The sequence below is a fragment of the Corylus avellana genome, chromosome ca5 (genome assembly GCF_901000735.1).
Source record: "Corylus avellana chromosome ca5, CavTom2PMs-1.0".
NCBI classification, from domain to species: domain Eukaryota; kingdom Viridiplantae; phylum Streptophyta; class Magnoliopsida; order Fagales; family Betulaceae; genus Corylus; species Corylus avellana.
This window is the reverse complement of record NC_081545.1, coordinates 1,734,738-1,753,934: the sequence shown is the minus strand read 5'-3', so window position 1 is coordinate 1,753,934 and position 19,197 is coordinate 1,734,738. Positions and strand designations below refer to the sequence as shown.

Genomic DNA, 19,197 nt, shown 5'->3' with positions numbered 1-19,197 from the left:
AATAAAAACAATCTTCAAACAATTTTTTGGACGGTCAGACCGACAACGAAACTTTTATAAAACAATTGGTAGTTTAATATGGTATTAGAGCAAAAATACTAAGTTTGAACCTTGGCTCCATATTATACCTTCCATTTAAGTATTTCATATATTGTTATATGAATTTGAATTCACACGTGAAGACGAGTGTTAAAATAGTAATTAGACAATAAAATTGTACATCTTCCATTAACTTAAATTTTTTAGACAATAAGTTATTTAACACCTATCACATCTTTTTTAAAACAGCTACTAGTTTGATATTTTGAATCAAGGAAAGATAATGTCAGAAAAAGATAGATTGGTGGAGAAGTTAGAACAAGTTACTTGCCATTAACCATCAAGGACGGTGGGTTTTTTTTTTTTTTTTTTTTTAATAAGGATATGGTGGTTCAATGGCTTAAGAAAATTCTGAAGTGGTTAGGGCATATATTAAGGCGTGGGTTCGAATCTCTGTAATAAAAAATCTTCACATATACCTGATTAGTATTAGCTGCCTTAAATTCTCATTGATGCCCTGAAGGGCTGGGTAAAGCTATGGTTCAGTCGAACTTAAGGCAACACCTACTGTTTCCACCGTCTAGGCCGCAACTCCTACTGGGTAGGTGCTATTATGGTCACATTCAGGTATGATAGCCACAATTGGTCACCCCGACCTACTCTTTTAATTAGATTAAAAAAAAAAAAAAAAAAAGAGTTACTTGCCATTAAGACATGTAGTAGTGGAATCAGCAAGACTTTGTTTCTGCCTTCCTCAATCAAGATTGTCCTATAGATTGCCAATTAGAACTGTTCATCTCTAAAGCTCGTCAGCCTATTGCAATGCTAATTGGCTGACGTATAATCTAACTAGATAGACCGCCTTTACTGATTAAAGTGGATGCACTCCCATTTCGTCTCTCCCGATTGTTGTAGTTTCTATTAGTGATACTAACCCCCTAGTTCTCTTTCTTTTTCCTGTCTGTTGTTTTGTTTTTGTTGTGGGTGTATTTGCCAAAAAAAAAAAAAAACTGTAAAAGCTTCAAGGAAATTGTTTAAGCAGAAGTGTTGGTGTCTGTATTTCTGTTGGTGTGTGTGTATTCATTCTCTCAATTCTTTACTTTGAGATCATAAAACAGAACCCAAAATGATTTCAACCTCACTTTTGTAGGCTTTTGAGTTTGCTTCCATTAAAGAATACCAATCTCATTACAATACTACAAGGGCAAAGCTAGAAACAAGAAGAAGGGGAAACAAAAAAAATCCTCTCAAATTATACTTCTATTATTGGCATTTTAAATACTGAAAACCATTTGATTGATATCAGGGAACAAACTCGTAGGTGCAGGAGTTATGACCTGCAGGAAAACATTTAAAAGAACAGATATTAAAGCAATAATCATTAAAAGAATACCGATTTACGTACAAATAATATATATATATATATATATATTGATTAATGTGCCTTCCTTCAAATTGATATTTTGTTTTCTTCATTTAAATGATCAAAAGGTAAATGAACCGATTCCTCCAGCAGCACACAATTGAAAGTATTGTCTAAAGAAGAAAGAAATCTATACTTTAGACAGCAATTTGAATCTCACGTGTCTAGAGTATCTAGGCACCTGGGACATGACCCTTTCTTGACTCAACACCATGTGACTATGCGTGGACAACGGAAAAAACAGAAACAAAAGAAAGAGTTCGTTTAAAACTAAATTGCAGAAAATATATCATTTGGGAGTATATTTTTAAAAAAACTTGGTTTGAAAACATAGAAAAAGCTGTGTTTTTAAATCATGTAAGAGGCTGCATTTTTATAAACGCACTATTTTAAAAGCTAAATTACGATTTTAAATGTCCTACCGTGATTTTACCAAATACTTAACTGCGTTTTTAAGTCGCACGTTTTAAAATCTCACCTTTTGAAATCGTAAACCCGAATGAATCCAAAGAATTGCAATAGTATTTAAGGATTTGAGTAGTGCTCACTTGGGTCAAGTTCTGTGATCAATGCAGCACCTTTGAAGTAGCAAGATCCACCTTTGTGCTTGAATTTTTGAAAGTAGTTATTGAAGGCATAGGAAGCATGGTCCCTCACAGTGTTTGGGAGATAGCAAGGTTGGTTCACCTGAATTTTGCTGCAATCTGCACCTCCTCTTCCACAAGACCAATCCAAGGCCGCCTGCAACTCGTCATCTGGGGTCTGTTCATCAGCTATGCACCATTGCTCAAACTCCCCATCTAATACATCAATACATATTGAACAACAATGTTAGTAGAGGTGCATTTTCTTTGCCAAATTTCTGGTTTTTCTTTGCATTTTCTTTGATTCTACATTGATGTAAGCAAGCAGGAAAAGTATAGAAGACTAAGCTAGAACAAGCATGGGGATTCTCAAATTGGAACCTTAATTTGGCATGCCACATTGGCTAAGAAGATGATTCTTTTGGGGATGCATGAAAGATTTATTAAGTATTTAACTGGAAACTCAAGTGGGTATTGGTTAATTTACCTGATTTCTGTGGAATTATTGACAGAAAGAGCAGAGCAAGAAATGTCATCAGCAAAACATTTGACATTGTTGTGAGGTTGTGCTCCTGCGATACAAAGAGAGAGAGAGAGAGAGAGAGAGAGAGAGGGCTGAGGGAGGGGGAGTGACCTATCCTGAGATAAGTTTCATGGCCACAAACTGTTATCTTTTCTTTATAGATTTTTGAAAAATAATTAAAAAATGGGCTTCTTTGTAGTTTGCTAATACACTTCTAAGCTATTAGGACTTGATGGCACATGTAGACTTGATGGTTAATGGGTTCCAGGGAAGCTATTACCTCCTAAACAAAAAGAGGTTATCTGGTATGGGTTTTCAAACTAAAAATGATATCTTATAGAATAGGAACAGAGCTGCAAGAATTGATTTTTTTTACCCTCTGCATGGAGGAAACAGTGGTGATAACAAAAGCTAAAGGTGCTAGGATAAATATTAAATATACAATTAGATAATTTCAGAGAAATAGATCTGGCCTGCCAACAGATTCAGCCGCATACATGCTTTGAGAGAATGTTAGAGATGGTGAGGATCCGGATTCTTGGCAATTTATTGTCAGTATTGTTACCTAATAGCAAATATAAGAGAGTTTTTGTGGGCCTCACTCGCACGAGCAAGGAAATAGAGATGGCAAATGAATCTTATAAGAGTTCTTACACATTTGCTACCCAAATTGTTAGCAATTCCAACAGTAAAATTATTAAAAATTTATATCCAATAAGTTATTGGTCTCTCGTTTTTCTCTCTATTTTTTATTGAACTCGCCTCATGAAATGACATAAAAGTGCAAAATGGTAAAACTCTATTCTTGGCTATGGGTTGCAATTTAAATTTTCAAATCTGGTTACAATCTTATATTAATATAGTCACTATAATATGTTTCGGAGTGGAATCTTTTAAAAAAGCAATGTCATAAAATGTTTGCATTCCCTTCTCTTTTTTTCTTGGAGGTGGGAAGAGGGGATCACCTTAGCCGATACGGGTTTAGTGTGAAGCCTTATTCATACATAATGAGATGTTTCCGCTTCTAATCTGAGCTATGAGCTGTACTGTCAAGATCTTGCACTCAATATACATTTTTACATCAACATCTGTGCATTAAATATCAAAGTTTGAACAAGGGGCTATCTATGCCCTTTAGAATCTTATGGAGAGATCTAAATTTTGATCAACAGGCTCAATAAGACAACAGGTTTTATCTGAATCAAGCAAGCTAGTTATTATTTCACTATACCAAAAAAAATATGTGACAATTCAGCGACACATTTTAATACAAATTCTCTGAAGATGAAAGAAAAGAGCATCCATCTCAACAGAGTTTGAAAAATGGATTATTGTAGCTTCATTACATTTTATCCTTACCCTACTTCTTTCTTTTTTCTAGTCTTATCCTTACCCTACTTACTTCAATGGACAATGAGCCAAAAATCTGAAAATTAATGCGAAAAAACAGGGGATATATACAGGAAAGGCTGCCGCAGGTCATATGGTCCTCGGAGGGTGATCAGACAATGTGGAATGGTGATAAACTGGCAAGCACTTGATGGCTTTCCTCCAGTATTCTCATGTAGTTTGAACAGGTTGTCTTGGTGGTCACACGCCTAGAATCCTGGCAACAAATAACAAGCCAGTGAACACCCATGCTCACAATTTTCAAAAGATATAGTTAAAAGACATGAAAACTAGTATCATATTCCATCTTATATGAAAACTCTAGGTCAATGAGACTTCATTATTGCTTGAAGAAAAAAGAAATGCATGGTTAAAATGTATCATGCAGTACATGACATGTGACATGGTGCCAGTGTGCATGCTCACATTCAAAACATCCATTAGAGTAATTCTGAAAATCACCATGTCCGTGAAGCTGAGAAAATCCACTCGGAATTAGCCCAACTGCCAGCTCATAGCAGTGAAGCTTGTCATTAGGTGGAGAACTCTAATGCTATGGGGGTCAATCCTGCAGGTAAGACAGATCAACCACTTGCCTAGACCACTGATAAACAACCAGTCATGTTAGTCTAACTCATCAACCAGACTAGAAGAAATGTGCCACTGCTGAATAAAGCTGCCCCTCTTCAAATGGTTTTGACACATAATCATCCATCCCGCACTTCATGCACTGTTCGTTTGAAGCCTGAATCACATCAGCCGTCATAGCTAATATTGGTGTGTGCCAATAAGCCAAATTCCCATACATTTCTATTGATGCTTCTCCTGATGCAATTTCGTCATTAACCTTACTCTCTAAACTGCGGATTCGCCTTGTCGCTTCAAACCTGCATAATTGTAGACGGTGTAAGAATGTAATCCATACGCAGATTAAATGAGAACCTGCCCTATGAGATGCTAAAAATAAAGCACCCCTAATCCTATCACTTTTCAAACCTTATGGTAAACTTGATGATCATTTAACATAAAGTCCAAACAACGAAAAAATAAGTGAACGATAACAAAAGATACTAGAGTTTCCCCAGAAGGATTAAACAAAAATTTATAACAGTGACTAGGTCAAGGTCACACTCATCATATTCATATATATATATAAAAGCCGAGTTTTGGCTCAGAGAGAGCCTAGAATTGCGACACGTGTCTTGAACTCATACTTTTTAAAAGCATAACCAGTTTTAAATTTTTTAATTTTTTAAGTGTCTTCTTAACTCTTTCTATTAACCGTTTTTGTGTTTCTCCTATTTTTTAATATGGTTTAATAGTTTTCCGTTTAGGTTTAGGCGGTTTCATTATTCCAAGAGTTTATTTCAAAACGTTTCCTTATATGAATTTCATTATTAAGTGACTATAATTAATGTAAGATTAAATTTTTTAATTTTTTAAGTGTCCTCTTAACTCTTTCTATTAACCGTTTAGTGTTTTTCCTATTTTTTAATATGGTTTAATAGTTTTCCGTTTAGGTTTAGGCGGTTTCATTATTCCAAGAGTTTATTTCAAAACGTTTCCTTATATGAATTTCATTATTAAGTGACTATAATTAATGTAAGATAATTATGGTTATTTAATTTTTAAACATTAAACCGGTCCTTTAAGTTAAAAACCGGTCCTCTAAGGCCATTAAATTAACTAAATTAATTCATGTTAGGAATACAATGAGTTTAATATGCCTAATACGTTAAATAGAAAGAAAGAAAAAAAAAAAGGTCAAATTAAATCTATCATTAAATTCTCTTTGATTTCTACCTCTCTCTTTTTACATTTAAAAAGGGTGCATGCCAGAGCCTTTTAAGTCCATGAGTCTGCTCTTGAAGGCAAAACATAGGGCAAAATTTATGGTGCTTCCTTCTTTAATAGTCACTAGCAACAACATTCAAGTAAATACTTTTGTTTTGTTTTGTTTTTTTTTAACCACTTTGAATGTATTATGGAGATTTTTTGTTTTGTTTGTTTGATCTACTCCAATTTTCAGACATGTTTTGGAAGTGCTTTTTTCTTCTTTTAAAAGCAAAAGAAACATAAATTTATTTCATAATCTTTATGTTTATTTCTCGATCTGAATCTACATTTTGACATAAATTTATTTGATTATCTTTATGTTTGTTTTTTGAGAAAGTTTATTTGTACGTGCCATGCTTTGCTTTATGTTTGTGTGGAGATTTGAATATGTTTATGCTTTGTTTGTGAAAATTATTGGTTAAGTTCTTCATTTGATTGTTTTATGGTTGAGTTGTTCTTCAATCGAACACAACTCTTTTGGAACACTCAAAAGATTACTATAGATATTTTGTTCACTTTGATCTCTATATTTTTTAGAATGTTCAGTTTTATATGAATGTTATTTCTATTGAAATATAATAGGTATCACACTAATAATAATATCGAAGATTTATGCTAATTTTTTATTAACGCGTTGATAATCAAAATCAAGATTTTCTTCTTGCTATTTTTTTTTAAACTTCTTTCATTTTAACATGTTTCCGATCTATGTTTGGAAGGAGATTTGAATATGTTTATGTTTTGTTTGTAAAAATTTTTTGTTGAATTGTTCATGATTTGAATGTTTTATGAGTTTTTTTTTTTTTTTTGTGATTTAATCAAAATTTAAGGCAGTTTTTGGAAGTGTCTTTTTTACTATTAAGTAAAAGATTGCCAAAATTAATTTAATTGTTATGCAGAAAGAAAAACATAAACTCTTTTGAAACACCAAAAATATAATAATTAAGTATTGAACAATATGTGCAACGATTTATTTCATTGCGTTAAATGTTCAATGAATTGTTTTATTTTGTTTTCATCAAAACAATGATTTTGCTTACTTTGCTCGGTATATTTTTTGGAATGTTCAGAATTATATGAATTTTATTTCTATTGAAATATAATAGGCATCGTGCTAGCAATATCGGAGATTCATGCTAATTTTCTATTAATGTTTTGATAATCAAAATTTAGGTTTTCTTGCTGTTTTTTATGTTAATATACTAATTTAATTTTAAACTACTCCTATGAATAGAAAGATTTTTACATGTTTTAATTTATATGGTTTGCAAAAATTTCGTGCTCTTAGTACTTAGAGCGTAACGCTTTTGTTTTTTTAAGAGTCTTTACGCTATAAATAAGTTTGTTGATGATGAATGTCAAAATGTTCAAAAAATAAAAAATAAAAAATAAAATACATATACTTCTAAACATTCGAAAAAAATACTGTTTTTTTTTTAAAAAAAAAAAATACAAAATAAAACAAAATCTTTCACTCAACATTTAATGCAATCAAATAAAACATTTCACATTAGGTTTATTGCTTAATTACCACATATTTGGTGTTTCCAAAAAAAAAAAAAAAAATGTTGCTATTTCTAGACAACAATCAAATAAAGTTTTGTTTTCTTTTAAACAATACCAGAAGATTATCACTCAAAAAAAAAAAAAAAAAAAATCCATAAAATATTCAAATGAATTAAAATACAGGACACTTAATTTTATTTTAATTCATATAAATTAAAAACATGTTAAAAAAATTTTTCCCACAGGTATAATTTAAATACAAAATAAAACCAAATATTTCTCTCAACATTTAATACAACCAAATAAATCCTCTCACATTTAGTTCAATGCATTTTTTGTACAACAATCAAATAAAATTTGGATTTGTTTTGCTTTTAAAAGCAGAAAATTTTCCTTCAAAAAAAAAAAGGGCGGAAAAATTAGTTCCAAAATATGTTTAGTAAACCATACAATCAAACAAACAAAAAAAATCCCATAAAACATTCAAATGAAAAACAACTCAACCAAAAATTTTCGCGAACAATATAAATTAAAACATGTAAAAATCTTTGTTCTCATAAGAGTAGTTGAAAATTAAATAAGTATATCAACATAAAAACTAGCAAGAAAACCTAAATTTTGATTATCAAAACATTAATAGAAAATTAGCATGAATCTCCGATATTGCTAGCGTGACGCTTATTATATTTCAATATAAATAAAATTCATATAATTCTGAACATTCCAAAAAATATACCGAGCAAAGTGAGCAAAATCATTGTTTTGATGAATACAAAATAAAACAATTCATTGAACAAAACAAATATGTTTTAAAACCCCTACGTTTTAATTTTCATCACTTTTTTTTTTTTTTTTTTTTTTCTATCATTTATGCATCCACTAATTATTATTACTTTTTTCCTTCCTATCATTTTTAAAAACGATCCGTGCATTGCACGGGTTTCAAGCTCGTTAATATTTAATACCATGCTCAACTGAAACATTTACTTACGAAGAGTACACTAGATCACTTTGCATGCAAAACTGAAATATTGGAAATTACTACTTACTACTTACCAAAAAAAAAATAATAAAATTGGAAATGAGGGACTGAAAAGGCAGATTGATTACCCATCCATTTCTGGCATCTGGAGATCCATAAAGCAAGCATCAAAGTTGTGGGGTGGCTTAAGCTTTGCTAAAGCAGCCATGCCACTCTCTACACAGGTCACAATTGCTCCATACTTCTTTAGAGCACCTTCTGCTACTCTTCTATTAACTGCATTGTCGTCAACCACCAGAATTCGCTTTTCTATTAGTAAACTTCCAAGAGTAGATGATTTTTGTCTGTTTACTTTCCTCCTTCCAAAGGCTTCTTGGAGGCAGGCAACTAAGACACCTAACCGAAGAGGCTTCATCAGTACATTATCTACAAAAGCATCAGATTTGAGCTCAACGCGATCCTCAGGGGTAGTAACCAAGAGAAATATCTTTGGAAGGTTTATGGGGAACTCTGTCCTGTTGTTTTCCCTGTGATCTTTAAGAGAAAGAAGGAATAAGCGAATTGTTTCTTTATCCCAAATATCTTTGTCAATAAGGACCATCGCGAACTTTGCTGACACACTGTGGAACAAACAATTAACAATATCTTAGCAAATTCAAGCATGAACTATACATTTAAAATTCAATCTACCAATGATAAGCTCCTTTATATTTCTTGATTTTGTGAGAAGGTAGATGATAAACCTTTCTTTTAACAGTCACTTTATATGGACTCTAACAAGAAAACTATTTGATGTAACTCTTAAACCTTAACAAATACGCTTTGAAAGAACTCGCATGAGTCAAGCTCACAAAACGAGAAAGTTCATAAGAAAGCAGCCAATGCTACAAATGGCTAGCAAAGTAAAGTCTACCTTGTGTCGCAAGCACTTGATAGATAAGAACATGCCGATTTCAGACTGAAAGCTATATCTGAAGATATCCCTAATCTCTGCAGATGATATCTCGTGACCTCAGCTCGAATGATTCTTTTATCAATTACCAATGCTCTCAATCCTCGGAACTCTGAAAGAGCTGGGTTGTACTCTTGACACTTGGTATCTGGAGTAGTTGCCTCTACTTTCCTGAAAAGTCCAGTAAATGAAAAAGTACTCCCAACCCCAGGTTCACTCACAAACCCTATCTCCCCACCCATGAGATCCACCAGACATTTGCAAATGCTCAATCCTATTCCAGTCCCGCCATATGTTCGTGAAGTGGAACTGTCAGCCTGCATGAAAGGTGTAAAAATGCGGTTTTGTGCATCTAGAGGTATTCCCACACCTGTATCCTCAACCGTTACGAGTAATTTGATCATTTCGGGTTCCTCCATTGAATTTCTGCTGCCTAGCCTTTTAAAATGTTCCCAGCTTTTCCATCTGTCAACTACACGAAACCCACTCAATGTATTATAAGTTTTGTCGGACATTTCTTGAACTGAACTCAAGCCTTGTCTCATCACTTCATCCATAGTATCTGATCCACCCTCGAGTTCATCTGCCAGATGTACTGAGACAAATATATGTCCTGTGACACGAGTGAACTGCAGTTTAAACGTGTAAAAAATTAGTGAATGAAGATTATGCAACCAGTAGCATGTTCCTCAATGATGCATGATTCTATATAAGAGATGGTTCTAAAATGATCATCTGATTGGCACGCTAAGTAGAGCAAACATGTGGAAGTTCATGGAGAGATCATAGTCCCATGTGATCATAGGCCTTTAATCACATACATTTTGTGTATCAAACGGAAAAGTTTAGCTTCTTTTTTTTTTTTTTGTGTGGGGGGTGAGGGGGACAACTAGCAAGAAACACAACTAACCTTAATTGAATTTCCCACAAGATTCGTAATTATCTGCCTGAACCGTCCAGGGTCGCCAATGATTACTTCAGGTACTTGATTGGAGACATAAACCGCCAACTTCTCTCACACAAGGAACACCCAATCAAGTTTCAGTAAGAACTAATATAAAAAAGAACAGCAAAAGCATAAAAACAAAAGAGTAGAAAAGGAAATAACTTGATTTTACCTCAATCTTTTTTTCATTAGATTTGCCAGACAAAAGTGATGAAACACTATCAAGGACATCACGCAGTTTAAAAGGTACAGCTTCAAGCTCAAGCCTTCCCGATTCTATCTTAGCCCGATCAAGAACCTCATTGATCAGCGATATTAGATCTTTCCCACTTTCATGAGCAGTTTTGGCAAAATCCTGTTGGATTGCATCAAGATCAGTGTCCATCAGCATTTGCAGCATGCCTGTAACATAGTTGGAACATATCTTGTAAGTTAATCTTGGGAGATTTGCATAATATACTCTGCAATTGAAAGATTTCCTATACCTAAAACACCATTCATTGGAGTCCTGATCTCATGGGAAACAGTCGCAAGAAACTGCAAAGGAGAGAAAACCAGTGGCATGATCACTCAAAGAAATATTATGTAAGAAATAAACTATTAAGGACAAAAAATAGAAAAAGAAAAGTGAAACTCATGACGTTATTAGCTAAAGCTCTGAATGCAGAACCCATTTCTACTATGAGAAATATAGAGAATCACCTTTCAGTAACCTGAATCTTTTATTCCTAACGACAAAAGAACCACCCAAAAATAAGACCAGAAATAAAATGCACCTGAGATTTTGCCACATCTGCAGCTTCAGCAAGAACTTTGAGTTCCATCATCTTCCGACAGTCATCCTCCACTTTTGCAATTCGACTTATGGCCGCATAAAAGATATGTCCAACAAGCAAAGTAATAACTAGGAGTCCCACAGATGCATTTATTGCTGTCCATGGTAAAGGAGGTTTCTGCTTGAACCTGCCACAAGAGGAACACAATTAGTGTTGAGGCAAAATATACCTTGGGCTGATATATAGACATAAACATGTGAGGCTACCTGCAATGCATCTCATGCTTCCGCAGTGGATCCCCAAAATCAAGGCTGCTAGTGTGCAATAGGCCAGTATCAATGACATCAGTACCATACATGTTGATGGGAGAAGATGCATTAGTTGTATCATAAACATTCACCACAATCATTTGCTTGCTAGCAAGTTGGTGCAGAAGCTTCTCCACCAGTGAGGGGACGTCATAAGAAGCACCAAGATACCTTTTTTTAAAAGAGACCCCCAGCATAAGAATCAGTTCCAGCTCATTGATACAATAAGTACTCGTTACAACAGTGCATACATGAGTTTTTGGCAACAAGTAAACAAAATTACTGGGAGATAAATTTACCCCACAGTAGCTTCAATGTGTTGCTCTGGCGTAGCTTCTGGAGGGAGGTCAGTGTTGTAGACAGCAAATGTGAGTACAACACCAAGGTGATTGGATTTCAATAGCTTAAAAGGAGACGTAAGCACTCCCTTGCCAGTTGCCCTTGCTCGCAAGATATTATCACGATCTTCCTATATTACCAAAAAAAAAAAGCAGAATTCTTCATATTAATGAAATCAAATTGATGAGTGGAAAATTATAAGTGCTCCTGAATAGGTGTGCTTAAACATAAATCTTTCAAAGGATTTGTAGTCTTGATTCATAATGATACATTGAGATGAAAATATCATATGATAGATGTGCTTTAAAAGCACAAGCCTAAGCAAAGTTCTGCAATATTGGAACTGTGCATAATAGACCTGTAAAACGTGATTATGCATATATGTAGATGGGTGCTTAACATTGACTGATGACAATCAAGCACACTGCCAAAAAGTATAGAGCACAAATCCATACTCGGATTCACCCCCCAGTTACATCAATTAAATAAATTCCTCGAAAAAAAATTATATCTCGAAGCCTTGTAAACAATTTTGATCATCTAACTTGGTCATTGTCCCAGTCAATAAACCAACCACGATAAGTTACATTACACAGAAGTTTACAAGTAACTGTGTGAGATTCATCAGCAGCTCTCTAATGCACCAATTACAAGGAGTCTTGGATTTTTTCCAGAGCTAAAACTATTATCATAAGTCTGGGTACATTGCTTGATTAAATGGAGAGTAGTAAAATGAATTAGGAAACATTATTAGCTAAATGAAGCACACCTTGCCAGACATCATGTCAATAGAGACAATATGGGAGACAGTTTCTTGAGAAAATATCACAGGTGCATATTCATCTCGAATGGGTGCAGGATCCAAGTTTTCTGGAATACATTCTTGGACTAGAGTCTGATCCTCTGTTTCCATTTTCTTGATAGTCCATCCATGCTGCCTCTCAAATTGCTCCCTCTCTGAGTGAGGAACTTTCAAAGCATAAGCAACACCACTAGTAAGTGGTCTCTCAAAAGCTGTTCTCTCGGTATATTCACCAAAAGTTTTCTGTAATAAAAGAGAAACTTTGAAGTTAACATCACAGTGACAGCAAATTAATTTGCAACATTGTAGTTGATCACTTGTTTCTCATATCAAAGCTAATTACGTTCTTAAACAAATAAATTCAATACTTGCATAAAAAATTTCGTCCTTTCAGTATGGTTTTGCATTACTATACGCCTATAAGGCTATATAATTATATGAGGATACAAATAGGCAGTAGCATGATTTGCCAATCTTGTACTATGAACTTTACCTTATTATATAGGTACTTGCATGGCAAGTCAATACTACTATGCTTCAATACTTCCCAAACCAAACAACCCCCACACCCCAAAAAATAGGAACTTCACGAGTTTAGGGTTCTGTGGCATCATTCTTCTTCCTCATCTAACATCCAAATAAACCCCAAACCAAACCACCCCCGCACCCCAAAAAATAGGAACTTCACGAGTTTAGGGTTCTGTGACATCATTCTTCTTCCTCATCTAACATCCAAATAACCCCCAAACCAAACCACCCCCGCATCCCCAAAAATAGGAACTTCACGAGTTTAGGGTTCTATGGCATCATTCTTCTTCTTCATCTAACATCCAAATAACCCTTTCATTTCCCACACCATTTGCTACATCAGATTCTTAGGTAACATTCAGGGAAAACTTCGTAAAGGAAGCTCTAAAATGTTAACATATAAATAAAATATCAAACCACCATACACAAGCTATAGAGCACTGAAGATGATCGTTCATGGATACAGAGCTCCTAAATACAATTAAAACTGAAGATTCAATATAGAAAGAAAAATTTAAGGTAGAAGGGAAATTTACCTGATCAATTGCAGAAGGATGTTTTCCGTGGTGAAAGGTGGAAACTAGAATAGCCAAGGCGTGAACATGGTTCATGCTCACATTAAACTGATCCTGCAACATTCGGGCTCGTTCATCACACATGTTGGCTAGTGTTTCCTCCCTCCTCAAATTGATGTCTTCATTCATGTACCAAAACAACCAAATTGACATAGTAAATCCAAGTAACACAAATAGTAGTAGGAGGTTCTTCCTCCACTTTCCAGCACCTTTAGGAGGACTATGAGCATGTTGTTGTTGTTGCTTCTGCTGCTGAGCCACTGGCAGTTGATGAAGAAGCTTCTTCTTTTGGTTCCTCCAAAAATTTAAATGCAAGGCAGACATCTTTCGGCTCACTATAACTACAACGAGGAGTAACCAACTTACTTTTAGAAAAGTATAGAAACTTCGACAATGCTCCTTTGCACAGTCTGCCAGTACGCCTGATAGCAAGACGTTCTGATTCAAGACAAAGAAAGAAACAAATCAAATTTATTTAGTTCTCTCAAAAATAAATCTAAATCAGTAAAGTATTACAGGTATTGTGATATGCATGAGAGAGTTCGTAATCAATTAATCATATAAAGCCCTTGTTCAAACTCTCATATCCAATGCACACGGGGTGGTTATAACCACCCCGCCAACCACTAACCGCTTTGGTAGGCGGTTATTAAAAACCACTAACCGCATAGGGTGGTTGTAGCGGTTTTAGAGGTAGGGCAAGGCGGTTAATAACCGCTAACCGCCTACCTACATATATAATAATATTAAAATATATATTAAATATTTTATATAATAAACCATCCAAAATGACGCTGTTTTGGTGTTTTGGGCCAAGCCTAACACAAAAACATTGGTTGGCCCAAAAAAAGCATGTTTTTTTCCATCTTTTTTGGAACATTTTGGCCTTAAACCCTTAAAATAAGTCCAAAAAATAGGCCAATTAAGCCCAAAACACTTAAAAAGCCCAAAAGACCATACAAAAAAAGCGGTTATAAAACCGCCGGTTATTGGATTGAATAACCGCTAACCACCAAGGCGGTTACCGTTACTAAAAATCAATAACCGCCCAAGACGGTTGCGGTTAGCGGTTATAGCCAATAACCGCTGGTTATAACCCCTTTTGCACAGTCCTACACAGTGTTGATGTAAAAAATGTACATAAAATGCATGATCATGACAGCATAATTCAGAACTCATATTAGAAATGGAAACATCTCATGATGTATGAATATGCCTTTACACCAAACTCCTGACTAGCTAAGGTGATCCCCCCCCTCCCAACACCCAGCGGGGCGGGGCTTGGGGGAGGGGGGAAGGAAATGAAAGCATTGATTTGTTTAGAAGGTTTCAATATTCAAACCTAACATAGTGACAATGAGAATGTAACCGGATTTGAGAATTTAATTGCAACCCGACAACCAAGAGTAGAGTGCAATTGTTGCTGTTTGATAATTTTTTTCATCATTTTCCACCTTTTATATATTTTAATGCAGAAATGTAATTTTTCAGAGGGTACATGTAGCTAATAATATATTTTTTTTCTGCAAGTATCTAATAAAAAAATGTTAATCTGTTGGCATGCCAGATCTACTTCTCTAGAATTATCTTAACTTGTCCATTTAATATTTTTTCACCACAAAACCAATTCCTATTGCTTGTGTTCCAGGCAGATCTGCACATTTTGAGCAATCTTATAGAGAACAGTAATGGTATTCATTAAAGATATAAAGAGTATTCTCTTGTGCGTTCAGAAACCATGCATAAAACTTTTTCTGGAGGGGGGGGGGGTGATGTTGGTAGAAAATTCTATGGCAAGATTTGAAAGCAACATGGTACCTTTCCACAAATCTGATGATTAGAAATTGATGAAGTTCCAGATTGCGAACTAAATGGCATAGGTTTGTTGTCTAGAATTGACAGGTCAAACTTCCTGTGGTTGAACTCATCTCGAACTGGGCATTGGTCCCTAGGTTCATCATTTTCTGCAATCCATCTATGCTGCTTGTGAAAGTCCTGCAGCTCTGAACATGGTAACCTCAGAGCACAGGCAACGCTATTGCTTAAAGGCATTTTGGGTCCTAAATTTTTGGTACACTGGAGAGATGTTATCTGCAATACATTAAATAGTGAGAGGAGCTGAGAAGACATAACAAGTAAAATACAACAACAAAATATGCACCCTTTACATCTAATATTTATCTTGAAAGTGGTCTCAGGCACTTTTTGCACGTAGGATTCTTTGAAGTAGCATATCATTACCAGAAGGGAAAAATTACGCAAGAAATAAAATTCCACAAAGAGATCTATCATGATCAATGGTTAAAGAACTAAAGCCTCAGAATTCATCTCCCATATTCGGTAAAATCATACAGATATGTTGCTTATTGCCCTTTGGTCCTCTTTAGCCAACCTTGTCATCTTTACGTCTCTTCTATCTAGTCACAAAAATGTTTTACTCTCCTAATATAGTCTACTTAAGTTAAGTTATTATCTGTAAAACAAATAACACTTTTTTATCACACGGAAACTATTACATGTTATACTTTCGCGCCTAATTGTGCATGATTTCCTTAATGTTCATGATATGATTTTCTATTAATGTAGTTTTGAAGAAAATGGGCGGTGGAGGGGAGAATATTAATATTACTGATACTAAAAGTACGAATATGAAGCATTGAGCACTGGGAAAAATCAACCATAACATACTTACTCTAATTCCATTTCAAGAGGAGTGAGATCGTTTTGCCCCTTAATTATTCAACTATATAAAAACCAGTAATCATAAGAGAGAAACTGGTAACTGCATTATAATCCCATTTTCAGCTTCATGCCTTCACTGCACCCCTAGTCCATCTCTCATTTCTGACATTCTTTCACTACAATTTAATCTTTTTTTTTCTTTTTTTATTCCTATCAATACATCAATTTTCTATACAAAGCCCAATCAAAATCTAATTAACTCAGAGATCATACGTTGACTGCACACAAGGTTCTAGAATGAGAAAAATTGTATCTAAACCAAAGCAAGAAAAATTTTCAAGCTGCAATGAAACAATTAAGACCAGAACAGGAAGAGTCCAGAGCCATTCAAGATGGAAGTTTAAAACCTACTAACACAGTACCTGATCAGATTCAGAGAATAAGGAAGCCAACGCGTGATGCTGGCTCTTGCTGACATTGAAATACGGTAGCAAGATTTGAGCTTTTCCATCACAAGAGTCGGGAGTCATATCCTTCCCCGTCAAAGTGCCAGCATTCAAACTTGAGAAAAACCAAATGCTTCCCAAGGTAACAAGAAATATAAGCCAGAGAAACAGAAGCTTGCTTCTCCATTTTCTGACAGAATTAGGCCCGTGCAACTGTTCTTTTGTCTTCTTCAACTTGGAACAGGTGGGTAATCTTCCATTAAACCCAGAGAGCTTGCAATCCAGAGACATTTTAACCAAAACCCACCTATGTATCTCCACGAAGAGCCTTGAAAGCTTGAGAAAACCCCCAGTTCCGGCAGAACAAGTCATCAAAATCAGACCTCTTAAAGAAACCCACAGTGGCAATTCCACAAGAAGGTAAATTGCTGAAAAAAAAAAGAAAGAAAAAACCCACTAAACTCTTAACCAAACCCACCTCACCAAGCTCATCAAGACCAATGCTTTATGGCAAACCCACGAAGCAGGCACAAGAACAAGGTGAAATTGCAAGAAACCCAGTTCCTTTTCCAAGAAACCCAGCTCCAATTATCCACCATGCCAAGAAAACAAATTGGTCCAACCTCTTCATATCTCTCCTCTACTTCTCTATTTAATGATCTAGCACCAAGTTTTTCTCCACAGACCTCTTTAGAAGGACACCGAGAAGTAATAATCATGTCAAACAACAAGCTGAACCAAACCCAGTCGTCATTTTGGCAACCTGTGAGGGAATCATCAATGAGATAGGAGAAAAAAATTGGCCTTTTTCTATAACTGGTTCTTTCTGCCCCCCACAGCACTGTATAGACCGAAAGAAGCATCAAGAGTGAAACATTTTCAAAGCAAACCCATGATCAAGAAAATTTGGTTTAAACCCAACCCAAGTGGAATCAATGATCAGACTGAGATGGAAAGTGGCCCCTCTTCTTTTTTCCTCTTTTACCCAACACTCTCTCTGTCTCTCTCTATCTCTATCTCTCTCTGTGTTCAGTTTGGTATCCAGCACTTGATACTGAGGTTGGCTATATATATATATGATTATCTCATCATGTGGTGGGGAAGGTCAAGCAAAAGCAAACAAAGCCCAAGTTATATCACACCAAAACTCACATAAATAAATGAATTAAGAATTTTCAAACTTGTCATTTCTTATTTTAATTTGTTTATTTATATTTGCTTCGCTTTTGTTGTTCTTTTGCTTTTGTTGAGAGAGTTGAAAGAGACCGCACCATTCAGCGATTAAAGATGGGCACTTGTTTTCTGCGACGCTGCAGATATAATACGGATTTGCAAGTGAGAGAGAGAATGAGAATTTATAATGAGAGAGAAAGTTGTCTCCTCCAACGCTCTTGACCACTTATCTAAAGCTTTTTATACAACTATTTAGCACTGCACACTTTGTGTTTTCTCTCCATTTATAAGTAAAAGTCTTCTTTTTCTTTTTTTCTTAAAAGTCTTTAATTTGGCATGTGTGAAAGAAAAAGTTTGGCTTGCATTAAAAAATTATGGGTTTTTTTTTTCAAAAATAAACAGTAAACTTATATTCTGAACTAAAACTAAAATATAAATTATGTCTACAAATGAGAAAATATTAAGAAATCATTTAATGTTTTCAAGTATAAAAATTGGAATAAGATAATCAAAAGGAATCAGAATTGTCTCCATTTCATTTGAACAGGAGAAAATTCAAATGAAATGCAGTTAGTTATAGTTGCTAGGTATTTTTATCCCCTCAAAATGTAAAAAAAAACAAAAATATTCATCAATTATAACTAACTGAATATTATATGAACTAGAGAGAATCATGTTCCAAATGAGATGGAGACTCAAAGAGTATTTATTTAGTGTAAAATAAGGGGTAATATTGTAAATGTTATCCTTGAATTTTAATGTTAAGATAATATTACTCTTCATTTTACAGTAAATAGATTTGAAATGAGAGGATCATATTCCATAAAAATTAACTTTTGCTATAGTTATGTTCAAGTAGATAGCTACAATTGGTGCAAGTTCCATTCGCGACAACCAAGGAGAGCGGTAGTTTTGGGTCAAGCCTCCTCTGCTGCATGGACCAAACCGCCCCGGGGTTTTTTGAAACTCAATTGGGATGCATCGGTTGATAAACGAAGAAATAGGATGGGGGTTGGTGTATTGGTTCGTGACCATGAAGGCCAAACTATAGCTATGTATTGCACAAGTAAGCCTTACGTGCAGGACCCAACCATGGCCGAAGCTATTGCAGCTTGGGAAGCAATGTTGTTGGCACAAAGAATGGAACTGCGAAATATCATCCTTAAAGGGGACTCCTTGGAAATTGTCCAAATGTTGCAGAAGGAAGGAGGTTGTTGGGCTAATTATGGGCAGATGGTGAATGATGCAAAGGAGAGACTACGTTGCTGGCCGGGATGGGGAGTACAACATGTTAGCAGAACTGCTAATGGTGCTGCTCACCAACTCGCCAAGTTAGCTCTCGGGCATGATGCGGCTCAAGAATGGAGGGAGTTGTTCCCTCAATGCGT

General features: G+C 35.0%; 2 protein-coding genes across 3 annotated transcripts; both read right to left on the bottom strand.

Moving 5' to 3' along the window:
• Positions 1-1,118: 1,118 nt before the first annotated feature.
• On the bottom strand, positions 1,119-2,670 carry LOC132180541 (glucan endo-1,3-beta-glucosidase 4). The gene is made up of 3 exons (XM_059593412.1): positions 2,534-2,670; positions 2,011-2,262; positions 1,119-1,376 (listed from the first exon to the last, which is right to left on the bottom strand). The coding sequence occupies exons 1-3, from the start codon at positions 2,598-2,600 to the stop codon at positions 1,342-1,344; spliced, it is 354 nt and encodes a 117-aa protein (XP_059449395.1). The 5' UTR covers positions 2,601-2,670; the 3' UTR covers positions 1,119-1,341.
• A 1,089-nt stretch (positions 2,671-3,759) lies between these two features.
• LOC132180540 (histidine kinase 2) lies at positions 3,760-17,682 on the bottom strand. Of its 2 annotated transcripts, none has more exons than XM_059593411.1 (14): positions 16,613-17,682; positions 15,327-15,599; positions 13,470-13,946; positions 12,373-12,648; positions 11,564-11,733; positions 11,223-11,435; positions 10,957-11,143; positions 10,666-10,717; positions 10,353-10,582; positions 10,145-10,243; positions 9,196-9,863; positions 8,411-8,902; positions 4,385-4,845; positions 3,760-4,175 (listed from the first exon to the last, which is right to left on the bottom strand). In XM_059593411.1, the coding sequence occupies exons 1-13, from the start codon at positions 17,006-17,008 to the stop codon at positions 4,605-4,607; spliced, it is 3,774 nt and encodes a 1,257-aa protein (XP_059449394.1). In that variant the 5' UTR covers positions 17,009-17,682; the 3' UTR covers positions 3,760-4,175; positions 4,385-4,604. The 2 variants fall into 2 exon arrangements, with proteins under 2 accessions (XP_059449394.1, XP_059449393.1); XM_059593410.1 differs by having other exon boundaries at positions 4,421-4,845.
• Positions 17,683-19,197: the final 1,515 nt, after the last annotated feature.

Bases quoted from the DNA above. Each gene is read 5' to 3' on its own strand.
- LOC132180541 (XM_059593412.1), bottom strand. From the start codon at position 2,600: ATGTCAAATGTTTTGCTGATGACATTTCTTGCTCTGCTCTTTCTGTCA. The intron at 2,263-2,533 runs GTAAATTAACCA...TTGATGTATTAG, and splicing joins AATAATTCCACAGAAATCAG to ATGGGGAGTTTGAGCAATGG. The intron at 1,377-2,010 runs GTGAGCACTACT...GTTTTCCTGCAG, and splicing joins GATCACAGAACTTGACCCAA to GTCATAACTCCTGCACCTAC.
- LOC132180540 (XM_059593411.1), bottom strand. From the start codon at position 17,008: ATGACTTGTTCTGCCGGAACTGGGGGTTTTCTCAAGCTTTCAAGGCTC. The intron at 13,947-15,326 runs GTACCATGTTGC...GTCTTGAATCAG, and splicing joins ATCATCAGATTTGTGGAAAG to AACGTCTTGCTATCAGGCGT. The intron at 11,144-11,222 runs GTAGCCTCACAT...CTCTTGTGGCAG, and splicing joins AAGCATGAGATGCATTGCAG to GTTCAAGCAGAAACCTCCTT.